Source organism: Sitophilus oryzae, unplaced genomic scaffold, assembly GCF_002938485.1.
Source record: "Sitophilus oryzae breed Bouriz unplaced genomic scaffold, Soryzae_2.0 scaffold_1583_pilon_pilon, whole genome shotgun sequence".
Classification (NCBI taxonomy): Eukaryota; Metazoa; Arthropoda; class Insecta; order Coleoptera; family Curculionidae; genus Sitophilus; species Sitophilus oryzae.
The window spans coordinates 992,124-1,005,494 of record NW_022146262.1 but is presented as its reverse complement, the minus strand read 5'-3'; the positions used below and the strand labels follow the sequence as shown (position 1 = coordinate 1,005,494).

At 33.0% G+C, this 13,371-nt stretch overlaps 1 protein-coding gene across 1 annotated transcript in view; it reads right to left on the bottom strand.

Moving 5' to 3' along the window:
- The window catches only part of LOC115879657 (long-chain fatty acid transport protein 1-like), a 47,794-nt gene that overhangs the window by 3,756 nt on the left and 30,667 nt on the right, over positions 1–13,371 (bottom strand). Inside the window, exons 5-9 of the mRNA XM_030896571.1 lie at positions 10,440–10,674; positions 6,801–7,002; positions 6,378–6,570; positions 5,315–5,691; positions 1,854–2,070 (exon numbers count right to left, since the gene is read on the bottom strand). Of these exons, the coding sequence (XP_030752431.1) occupies positions 1,854–2,070; positions 5,315–5,691; positions 6,378–6,570; positions 6,801–7,002; positions 10,440–10,674 (1,224 nt within the window). The remainder of the gene's footprint in view (positions 1–1,853; positions 2,071–5,314; positions 5,692–6,377; positions 6,571–6,800; positions 7,003–10,439; positions 10,675–13,371) is intronic.

The window sequence follows — 13,371 nt, the reverse complement described above, 5'->3', positions numbered from 1 at the left end:
TTATTTACTAAAAATTCGGTGCAATTAAAGTTTATATCCATTATATACGTCTAAAGCCGGAGTCTAATAATATCCGATATGACGATATACACGACGATCCGATATGTATATATATATATAAATATTTATATATATATATATATCCGATATATTTATAACTAATCGTCCGACGATCGTATATAAAGTTATATATATATATATATATATATATATATATATATATATATATATATATATATATATATATATATATATATAGTATATATATATATATATATATATATATATATATATATATATATATATATATATATATATAATAAAGTGATCCGAAATCCGATGACTATCACGACGAGATCGTGTTTTGGTAGAAATATTTTGACACCAATTTTTATCCGATAATTTTAACTAATCGTCCGATGTCGTATAAAGTTAAATTTTGTTTAACTTTTGTACGATATCGTGTGTTTTTTAACCTCACTTTTTTTGAAAACATTTATTTTTAAAAACAAGTTTAGGGGGAAGTGGGCAATTTCGGGATATTTGGCGAGGAAGTTATTTTTATAAGTGTTTCTCCAATAAAACATGACATGAATCTCTATTCAGTACAGCAGAAAAATGTCAAAAGTGTCAAATTTCGGAACAAACTTTCGGATGTATGTGACAGGCCTTTTTTATTTCACAGGATAACTTCAAATTTCGGATGTCGTACCATCGGATTTTGGATGCATGAGACTCCAACTTAAAGTGTATCAAATGAATCGTGGCCAGCACGGATCCTAACGAGCCGTTATAATCCGGATCCTAATGAGCCGTAAAAAAGAATCGTGAGAATTGAATCAGATCACAATGCGATCGCTCGTTTCTACGGCGCGGAGGTGATATAGGCATAGAGTCAGGCACCAATATTTAGACTTGAACAAAAGCCCTAAACAAAAATCATGGGCATAAATTGCAAACGATAAGATATATACAAGAAAAAACTTATTTATACTGTACTCAGTACGGGAGTATCTGTAAGGTATTTAATTTTCAAGTTAATATTTTTGTTAAAGTAATATTACCGACTACAAACCATTAAATGTTGGACTAAAAGACGAAATCGTGTTTTTATGCAACTCCAAATTAATATTGTTGGTCTCTGCTCAATATGATAAAAAACGGCGTCTGCCATGGTTATAAAATGAAGATCGCTGTCATTTTAATATGTAAAATTATATGGGGAATGTCATCTATGTTTATTTCCAAGCCAACTGAACGCCATTTTTTTTCGATCATGCGGTGTTATATACTATTTACTACGATTATTAAATCGGAATTAAAATATGGCTCTAAAAATATTAAATTGGTATTAAGAAGTCTTTAATAAATAGTATATATGAATTGGATTGATAATTTAATATTATTGGTAAAATAATCAATCCAATTACGCCAGTGTTATAAAGTGTTGAAAAACAAATGAAAGAACTGTATATTTCTTTTTCTGGTCCCTTCAGTAATTGTCCGACCAAATTATCGCCGGTAGTGCCAGTTACGAATCTTGTTTTTATGAAACGTAAAATGTGTATGTGGTTCGTTCAAATGAACGAATCGACGGAGTCGATTCAATATGAGAAATAGAATTGAATCGTAATGCCCATCACTACTTCTTATCTGATAGTCAAGCAGCCTTAAGAGCAATCAACTCAGTAACCATTGGTTCAAAGTTGGTCAAAGAATGCCTAAAGAAGCTGAACAAATCAGGCCAAGAAAATCCTCCTACCCTGAGTATGAACCAGGAGAAATCAATGAAAACACTCCAATAACTGGACCAAAAACTCGTTAAAAAAATAGAATAAACGAGTGTTTTTTACCTGTTAAATCTAATTTCTTTAGTATCCTTATGAATATAGGTCTGGCGTAGGACGGTAGCGCCCTCTTGAGTCCATCAACTAAATCCCCGTTTAAATTGACCACTTCTTCAGGGTCGTAGAGAGCTGCCATGCCTGCCCTGCCTTCCATGCCTCTTATTTCTACACCGTAAACGATGACGTCCTTGTAGTTTACTATGTTACTAATCACAGCCTCAACCTGTAAAATATAAACATTTATTGTGTTAATATAATATACAGGGTGTGGAAGAATAAAGTCGAAAAAATTTAGAATGTGATTGCTTTTTCAACATTTGTTATTCCTCTTTTCCGTTTCAACTTTTGTTCAACAGAACATCAACGGTTTTGAATAAACGTATCTGCTACAATTTGCGTATCTGCAGTGGTTTTGAATAGTTGTATTTAGATATTTTAAATAGTTTTTTCTGTTTGTTTCTTCGCTCCTGATGTTAGTATATGACATAAATTAGGATTGACTGGCGTATTCTATTGTTTTTGGCCACTTCCTGTTTCACAGGAAATTACTACAATTTTTGATTTTTAAATGATATTCGGTATTTCCCCTCGGTATTTTTTTACTTTATTCGATAGAAAATGACACTCTGAATAGAATCAAAAACTAACATACCAAATCTCGTTTTTTATCTGAAAAAAAAAATAAAGTTATAAGGATGGGCCACTTTTGAGACGCACCCGGTATACCTATCCCCCTATATTGAATCAAATTTAAAAATACTATTAAATATTAAACCAAACCAAACCAAACAAAAATCTCCACATGTTGAATTCATAAAAATTCATAACTTTTATAAGTGGATTCAAAAAGATCCAATGCTAATATAAAATTTAAACGATTATAGATTGAATCATTAAATAATTCAGTAAAAGTGGATGTACTTAAGTAATTTTTTTAAAATCGCATTATAATTTATATTACTTAAGCCAATGTTTAAATGAACTGATAAAAATACTAATAAATTATTATGGAATTCTGTTGACTATATAAGTATAAGGATTACAACAGTAGTTAGCTCATATGAATAAGATAAGATTAAAATATAACAATAGCTGAAACAGATTAAAGTAATTAGATATAAAAATATCAAAAATATATAGTATAAAATTTGACTTTTTTTTAAACTGAAACTCTGTATTTTACTAAAATATTTGTTTGGAATAGTATAATATTTTTTTTATTTCTATTAACAAAAATTGTAATAGAAAAAAATTGTCGCATATATATATAATATACAAAATACCATGTGACTGCCGATAAATTTTACATTGGTGAAACAACTAGACCCTTAAATGTTAGAATTAAAGAACATAAAGATTATTGAAGAAAGGGAGATTTTCACAAATCTAAGATTTGTCAGCATTCATGGCACACAGGGCACAGAATAGATTTTAACAACGCCAAAATTATAATGAAAGAAGGGATAGCCTCTAAAAGAAAAATTAAAGAGGCTTTTTTAATACAATCTAATAAAAATAAATGTATTGCACATGCATCTGTAGATGTTAATAATGTATGTCAATCGCTTTTTTTTATTTTAAAGAACATAACATAAAAACATAACACACGTAAAAATTAAAAACAAATTAAAAATAATTATACAGAAAGTTTGAGGCTTTTTGGTTTTACCTTATTAAGTAATTGTTATCAGGTAATAATTGTTAATTTTGAAGTTTAACTTGATATAATCAGAGACAACTACGAGACGATCAAGCGCATATGGGAATTAGGCCTGCCGGATCTCTGGCCAGATCAAACTTCTTTGGAAAATTAGCATCTGTAGTGGGAGGGCGCTGTTTCGCAAATTTAAATGACCCGGTACATATTTTACTGCTTTTATTTCCGCATCCGTTTTAGTCCCCGCCTCCCGCTAGTGATAAACTTTCCGAAACGTTAAGCATTTTTTTTCTTTGTTAGGCAAATTCTATGGGCAAATTTGTATAACTGTAAACATAACTTCTGACAAGCAGTGTCCGTTTAGGTTTAACCATAGGCAAATAAATAATTTATAATATACAGGGTGGCCCATCGAAAACGTTCCGCAAGGCATAACAGAAAAAACAGCAAATTGGTCGAAGGAATTTATCCTTATCATTTACTCTGATAAATGTTTAAATAAACTTTTCAAATTTCAATCCTTCATATTTTCTCAATGGCTCGACCGATTTTCAAAAACGAAGCGGGAAAGTATAGAGAATAGAAAGCCCTTTTCAATGCGGTACCACTTGACCCCCCTACCCCTTTGAAAAAAATTGGGGGATAACACCCCCGCTTAGAGGGTTGAAGATTTTGCAATCATCTTTGGGGCAAAAATTGTCCTCATCACAAACAAAATTGACGTGTTTTTGAATTTTCTGAAAAAAAAATTACCCTGGCCGTTATGCCTTGCGGAACGTTTTCGATGGGCCACCCTGTATTAAATATATTTAATTTTAATTAATTAATTTTAACATTAATTTTTATATTATATTTATTAATAATTTATTTCTTTGTCTATGGATTTAACGCAGAAGTGTTTACAAAAAATAACTATTTTATTTTGTAAATTTTCTTGCAGTGCAGTGGCGAAATACCCATAAAAGATTTTTTTGGAGAGATGAATCCTATAGATATAATATAGACATTTTTTAACAATACAGGAATGAACTTTTAACTAATTCTTAGCGTGGGGTAGGTAGATAGAGATCTTGCTCCGCGTTCCTGAGTGGATAAGTGTGAGATGGCCTTTCTTGAGAAGCTGATACATGCCTACGTATTATGCAAACGGATTCAAATACAAATAAGGAAGAGTTATATTTTTAATTTTTTAAAAAAAATCCTGGCAATGAGTTCTGCTGTTAAGTCCCAGTCAATATCGAACAGCTCTTTTCTGGAGCTTGAAAATGCGGTCAAATTGAGTCGCACAACACGTACCCCAGAATGGAAGGGCATATCTGAGGTGCGACTCAAAAAGTGCATAATAAACAGTTCTAGCCACTGACAAGTGAAGCTTCTTAGAAACAGATCTTAATGCAAAACAGGCAGAGCTTAATTTTTTCGACAAAGCGTCGATATGCATGTCCCATTTTAGAGAAGTGTCTACAACAAGCCCTAAGAATTTTAGAGATTTTACGTCAATGGTGGTGTTGTTAAGTACACAAGGCTGCAGCGAGTTTTTATACCACAAAGCTTTAGTTTTAGAAATATTGAGACTCAGGAGGTTCGAATCGCACCAAGATTTAGTGGTGATTAAGTCATTTGATATAATCCTATAAAGTGACATCCTTGTTGCTCCAAGTGAAGCTAATGTCGTCCGCAAAAAGACATATTTTACCACTGATGTTTATGTTAGCAATGTCGTTAATGAAAAGAAGAAACAAGAAAAAAAGATTGATGACGTGCATCGGAAAATGTTTTGCGAATACCGTAGATAATAATACCAACTTACTTCAGAAGTGGAAACGTTCTCCCCTTTCCACCTGAACGTATCCCCCGTCCGATCCTTGAAGAACAAATTCCCCCACTCATCCGCTATCAGAATATCCCCGGAGATGAAAGCGCTGTCGCCCACGCTGAACACGTTCTTAATAACCTTCTTCTTGGAAGCCTCCTCGTCGACGTAGCCTAGGAACGCCCTCGAAGGGTTGTTGGGCAGGATCTTGCCGATGAAGACGCCCGGCTCGTTGGGACGGCACTCGGTGCAGAGGCCACGAGCATCACGGATCGGGTCGCCGTTCTCGTCCACGCGGATGATGGAGATGGGGTAGACCTGGGGGATGATGCGGGAGATGAAGCCGATGGAGCCCACCGTGTTGTCCACGTTCACTGAAAAGAGAAGAATGGATTTTTGATACTGTCAAGACTTCAATATGAGACGATTTATGTCTACCGGGTGTTTCTCAAAAGTGGTTGACTCCTATAACATTTTAATTTTTTCAGATAAAAAACAAGGCCTCCTTTATGAGATAAACGCAATTTTATTAATCACAATTAATAAAATTAAAATAAAAGTAAAAATTAATAAATTATACAGGGTGTCCCAGAAATAAGTGCAAGTTAAGGGGTGGTAGATCTAGTCAATAGAAACATTTTTTGTCTTTATCGTTTTTCAAATAAGTCCAAAATAACCGAGTTATTTTACTTTGAAAATTTCAAAAAAAAAAATTTTTTGCTAAAATTTAGAGAACCACTGGATCTTTTCTGGATTTTCTTTCATGTAAATTTAAGTTACTACCTATGTTGCCATATTAAGTATCAAGAAATTATGTTTTTAACTTCTAAAAAAAATTTTTTTTTCTAAGGCGTGTTTCTGAGACCGAAATATAATTAAGACTTGTAACACCCCGTAGCTACGAAACAAAGCAGAATCGGACCTATGTCGATATGAAAATAAATCTTATTTTTGTATGAGGAATCAGCCCAAGAGATGGCACATGTTTTTTGAAACACCCTGTATAATATTCAGTTATTTAAAAAATTCTACGATTCTACGATTTTTCATCTGTACTTACCGATATTGGCATTTCCTTCTGTTGCTCCATAGAATTCACACACTTTTTTAATATTAAACCTTTCGACAAATTCCGTCCAAATTTGAGGCCTCAGTCCGTTACCGTAGATCATTCTTATGTTGTGATCACCATCATTAGCTTTAGGAGGAGCCGCCAAAATATATCTACACATTTCTCCAATGTACTGAGCAATCTAGAGAACAAAATGCAACAATTATTATTTATCAATAATTGAACTTGTTTTTTTTGTTCTGTAATTTGCCTAAAAAAACAATCAACAAGACACTTTGTATTCTCTACATGTTTATGAATGGTTTGGATACCGCAAGAGGAAGGCAAAAAAAATCCATGGTTCATTTAGAAATTTGTAATAATTCCCTTTTTTCAGATATGCGATAACTATTTTACTATTAGTATACTTACTGTGCAGTTGTATTTCCTACAATCAGCTATATACGAGGATGCTGAAAATTTCTTCCTTATCACTACAGTTGAGCCATAGATTAACATTTGCCCCATGGTCATGCAACCGCCAGCTGTATGATACAACGGAAGTGGAGAGTAGAATCGGTCTGAGGTTTGGAAATCGCACAACCAGTGAATTGCCGCAGCGATGAAGATGAATCTGTAAATAATTAAAAATAATAAGAAAAACAAACAAATAATACACTGACAGAAACAAACTAATTCAAAGAATAAGAATTTTATCCGATTATTATCAGTAGTAAAACCAAATATACAAAGTGAGTATTTTGCATGTTAAACGTATACCGATCTGGTCATCGAAGCTGCCTGGATTTTAACGTGTGTAGACAACTTAAATGAATAATGAAATGTATGCTGAAGGAGATAAAAGTTGGGTTGATACATTTCTTCTATGCGATATTGCCGGATTTGGCATTAAAATTTCAAACCGCACAAGTAGGTGTTTACGAAAAATGTTGCATCTAGGGTTGGAACTCAATTTTTCACAATTAGTTACTCAATTACAGCTGTACATTTATTACAGTATGTACATATAATAATCTAGGAAAAAATTAATTATACAATTAGCACTAGGCTATGGTTTGGCCCAGAGGGGTAAAAATAAAATTCAACATATTTTTTGAACAAAACAAAATAATATTAACTAAATAAAACAAGAAAACGTAATTTTTACTACATCACAAGCAAATAAAAATGAATATTTAGCCAAGATGCATATTTCAAGATTTCTCTGGAGGGTGCCCAGCAGAACATGGGGTGGGTCTGGCACCCCCGAACCCCCTTGTGGTTACGCCAACGAGAATATCTCGTTCGTCTGGTTTCGGAATTAAGTTATTAATGATTTTTTTTATTGACGTAAGTAATAATATCTGACTCTAGCCATTATGAGAGAGAAATATTTGAATTATGAAATATTTTATCTTTGAAGATGCGTGTCACCAAAAATGAGCTCGCGTGTCATAGGTTCGCCCTCACTGGATTATATGGTAAATAAATGTGCGTGTTACCAAAAAATTTACTAGCATGAAATCGAAAGTAAAATATCCAATTTTTGTACAATTTGCGATATAAAATTTATTCTGAATGCGGGATCGCTAAACATTTTTTTATGCCTTGAATTTAAATATCTCGAATAAATTTAAATAAGTTTGAAGTATTTTTACGACTAATATTACGTATTTTTATTTAATCACGATGCCATTGTTTTTTTTTGGAACTACGAAATATTAATATATGCACGTACAGGGTGGCCCATCGAAAACGTTGCGCAAGGCATAACGGCCAGGGTAATTTTTTTTTCAGAAAATCCAAAAACACGTCAATTTTGTTTGTGAGGGGGACAACTTTTGCCCCAAAAATGATTGCAAAATCTTCAACCCTCTAAGCGGGAGTGTCATCCCCCAACTTTTTTCAAATGGGAAGGGGGGTCAAGTGGCACCGCAATGAAAAGAGCTTTCTATTCTCTATATTTTCATTCAGTCATTGAGAAAATATGAAGGATTGAAATTTGAAAAGTTTATTTAAACATTTATCAGAGTAAATGATAAGGATAAATTCCTTCGACCAATTTGCTGTTTTTTTTTATTTCTAGATGTTTACGCATTTTTTCACTTGCCACATGGTTGAACGATCAGGTGCGGTCTCAATATCGTTAAACTGACCCACAATAGAATTTCCAAAAATACCAGCCCGCGACGATCAAAATCGTCTTTGTTGAGTTCTTGTACCGACTGAATTTTGTACGGGTGGAACTTGTGTTTTTTTTTGATATCGTTTGGACACTTGTACGATTCACGCCGGTCGCGGTCTCATTGGCTAATTTTCTTGTACTCAGCGTACTATCCATGGCAACCTGGCCCAATACGAATACCTCCATAGCTTCATTTACAACAGGATTTTCCCTCTGCCTCTTTTTATTCATAACGGAACCAGTTTCGTGAAATTTTGCTACTAAATCGCGAACAATTTTGCCATAAAGGTGTTTGTCAGGATGGCGTTCATTGAATATCTGCGCAAACCGATTGCCACATTCATTATTTTTCAAAATAAAGTTCGATTATATTCACTTTTTCTGCAAGTGAGTACACTATAATTGTAAAAAAGTTTAACGATATTGAGAAGAACTTCAACGCACAAGTCACAGAATAGCTATCTAGCAACTACCGCACTTGATCGTTCAACCTTGTGGCAAGTGAAAAAATGCGTAAACATCTAGAAATAATAAGAAAAAACAGCAAATTGGTCGAAGGAATTTATCCTTATAATTTACTCTGATAAATGTTTAAATAAACTTTTCAAATTTCAATCCTTCATATTTTCTCAATGACTCGACCGATTTTCAAAAACGAAGCGGGGAAATATAGAGAATAAAAAGCCCTTTTCATTGCGTTACCTCTTGACCCCCTTCCCATTTGAAAAAAGTTGGGGGATGACACCCCCGCTTAGAGGGTTGAAGATTTTGCAATCATTTTTGGGGCAAAAGTTGTCCCCCTCACAAACAAAATTGACGTGTTTTTGGATTTTCTGAAAAAAAAAATACCCTGGCCGTTATGCCTTGCGGAACGTTTTCGATGGGCCACCTTGTATATTATATTAATATTCGGTGCTACAACTCGGAGGAGGAGGAGGAGTACCATTAAGGCCCGATTGTACATACTCGGTTCAAGGTGAGGTCAGGCTTAAACCAAGTTCAAAAAAAAATTTTAATAGGTTATTTAGTGACTTCTTATCGTTGAAATTAGTTCAAAAATTAGGTATTTTACGATTTAAAACCTAGAACGATTAGAAACCTATTCTAGGTCGTTACGCCGATACGCCGCGCCGCGCCGTTCCGCTTTTTCTAGGATGGTATGGATGCACACTGAATAGGATGACGTATCATATGTCAACTTTTGACATTTTCGCATATGGTTTATTTGAAATTGTAACATGCGGTTCATAACGACAATTTGACTCGAAATACTAAGTGTGTGGTACCAAATTATTCGTAAAAAAAATCTTTTTTCCAAATTATGCTAACGAGCCACCCTTGTTCCATTAAAAAAAATGAGATATGATTAAAAATACGATTTGGGGATCTATTAACCAGCCAGGACAAGACACGAAAAACATTAGACGCTCAAAACTATTTTTCCAAGGCTCCTTGATTAAAAATTAGTGTTCCTAAACAAAGCCATAACACTCTATATTGAAATTTAAAATACGACTTGCTTTTAAGCGAAAATGTCAAAAGTTGACATATGGTATATCACTTTATTCAGGGTGTCAATTTCTATCGAATAAAGTAGAAATATACCGAGGGTGCCATTTAAAAATCAAAAATTGTAGTCATTTCCGGTGAAACAGGAAGCGATTAAAAACAATTGAATAGGTACGTCAATCAATTTTAATTTACGTCATATACTAACATACCAAATCTCGTTTTTTTATCCGAAAATATAAAAAAGTTACAGGGGAAGCCACTTTGAAGACGCACACGGTATATAAAATTAAATAATAAAATGTAAATCACAAGGTGACAAGATTTTTTTTTAAAAAAAAGCTTTATAAAAAAATAATCAAATTTCAAATTCCTACCTTGAAGTGCTAATAACTGCCGCTTTCGGTAAGCCCGTGGTTCCCGATGTGTAAATATATACAAGGTGTTCATGTTGCCCTAGCTTATCCTTAATTTCTGGAGGAGTAGTTGAAGCGTCTTTAAGCAGAATATCCAGATTCTCGAATCGTTCGTCTTGAGTGCCTGCGTTGTTGTTGCAATTTATTTGGTACAACGCCACCTTGGATTCGATTTTGTCCAATACCTCAGTGACAGCTGTAAAATAAATATTCTCATTTTATACACTGAAATAAATACCCGAAAAATGGTAAATAAAGTTTTTTACGAATATTTGTTGGCAAAGAAGATAGAGAGAGACTAAATTTCCATTGTAGATATTACAACAATCCCAGTATTTTTAAGTCTCAATTACATTTAAATAAAAAAAATATTTTACAGAAACTTTAATATACATATTATATTTATGTAATGGTATTTTATTATTCAATTAATGGGTAAAAAATTATTGATTATCGATAATTACTATACTCTGTTTTATTAAAATAATAGACTCTAAACGCGAAAATAAAAAAAAACTCATTAATTTTTTTATATTAATTGGAAGTACCTACTGTATAATTAGTATTTCTTAAGTACCTTTTACACTCAAAATCGGCGTATTAAAAAAGGTATGGATCTCGGTATGGATATTCTTTTAAAATAAAAAAGATTAAATTTTTCGCTTTTCGCTATTATCTTTCGAATTTTTTCTTAACAGGCTTTTATAATTATAGTTAATTATACAGGGTGGTCCAAACTGTTGTAGAGGGCGCCACCTATTTTATAACTGGTTTGAAGAGTAATAACTTTTCGTCCATATCTGTATAAAACTACTAAGTAAAAGAATATACATTTACGCCTTTTTTCACATAAAAAAGGTCTCTTGGTAAAAATCGCTACGAGTAATGGTTCTCGAGATATTTGGAATCAATATTATCAATACCTGTCATCATTGACATAAATTAAATATGTTGACTAAATAGTTATTAGACTGAAATCATAAATTTGAAACTTTTTGTGCCAAAAGTTCAACAGAACCTGTTTAATCATAATTTTTTCGCAGAAAAATTTATGATTAATTAAAAAAAATAAAAATTTATTATTACATTCAAATAACTATACTCAACGTGTGCTTATTTTTTGTCAATAATGACATGTATTGACTATTTCCATTTTAAATATCTTGAGAACGGTTGCTCGTAGCGATTTTTACCAAGAGACATTTTTTGCGTAGCAAGTCATGAAAATGTATATTTTTCAGTCAGTAGTTTTATACAGGTACGGACGAAAAGTTATTACTCTTCAAAACAGTTAAAACACATGTAGGTGGCGCCCACTACAAATAGGAGTCATTTTGACTTCAAAATCAATTTTCTCGTGTTACAAAACCCCCAGACATCAATTTTCATCATAATATTGACGTTACTTCATAAATTATTTGGAAAAAATCAAAATAAAAATAAAACTGCTACACCCTGTATCTCCGAAACTAAGCATTTTAGGACATACATTTATACGAACTTTTTGACTTATTTTTATCTGCAGAATATGTTGGCAAAGTTTCCGGAATACAGTTCGGACCACCCTGTATATCTATTTCAAACAAAAATTGGGTATGAACGTATTTATTAATTTATATTAATAATATTAAATTGTTTAATACACTCATGCACAAAATTATCGAATATTTTTGTTATCACTATTACTCGAACAAGATTCTATATTATCGCTGTAAATTTATAAATTTGCTAATGTTATTCGTCTAGTAGGCGATTATATTCATTTGTTTTAAAATATTTTGACATTTACCTAATTAATTTTAATGGCGTATATTTTCTATAACCCTCTTTGAGATTTAAAAGTTACTTACACACATAAATCAAGAATTATAATGAATTAAGTTATTTATAGTGAATTTAAGTAATTTGTTAGTAATCTTCATTTGTTGTTTTCTCTATTTAAAAGAAATATGGCCATCAGTGAGGTATTGCAGTGAGGCTGAAGTGGCACAAATTGTAACTTTGTATGAGGAAGGATATAGACAAACAGAAATCGCTCGGCGTCTTAGAAGAGGTCACTCTACAGTATCAAATGTTTTTAAAAGATATCAAAAGACTGGAGATTTTGTACGATGACGCGGCCAAGGACGCAAAAGGTGTACATCGGCAATTGATGACCGTTTTGTGGTACTTGATTCTACTCGAAATCGCACATTGACATCCGCATACCTCAAAAATGAGTTACTAAAAATGTTAAAAGACAAGTTAATGTTAGAATGTTATGTTAAAAAGACAAGTTAATGTTAGTTCCAGAACGGTTAGAAGAAGATTAAAGGAAGTGGGTTTAAAGCCAAGACGCCCTGCCAAAATTCCACGTCTTCTCCAAAATCACAAAATTCGTCGATTGCAATTTGCCAGAACACAGTGGAATATCGAGGACTGGAAAAAAGTTCTATACACTGATGAGAGTAGAACACAATTATGGAAGCCAGATGGGCGAAATCATGTCTATAGAAGAGTCGGGGAACGATACAGAAGCTGCAACCTTATACAGACTGTTAGTTTTGGAGGTGGCGGTATAATGGTTTGGGGAGGCATTCATTGGGAGGGGCGCACCGAATTTATAGAAATTATTGGACGAATGACCAGTGACTGGTATATTGAAAATATCCTCCAAGATCATGTTTTGCCATATGGCCTCATTGGATACGACAGATTCCTATTTATGCACGATAATGCTCGAACACATGCAGCTGGCATAGTGACTAATTATCTTGATGTAGTCCAGATTCAAAGATTAGATTAGCCACCATATATCCCAGACTTAAATCCCGTTGAGCATTTGTGGGATGAGCTAAAACGTCGCATACGACGAAGAAATCCAGTTCCAAATACAATAAAAATAAAATGCATT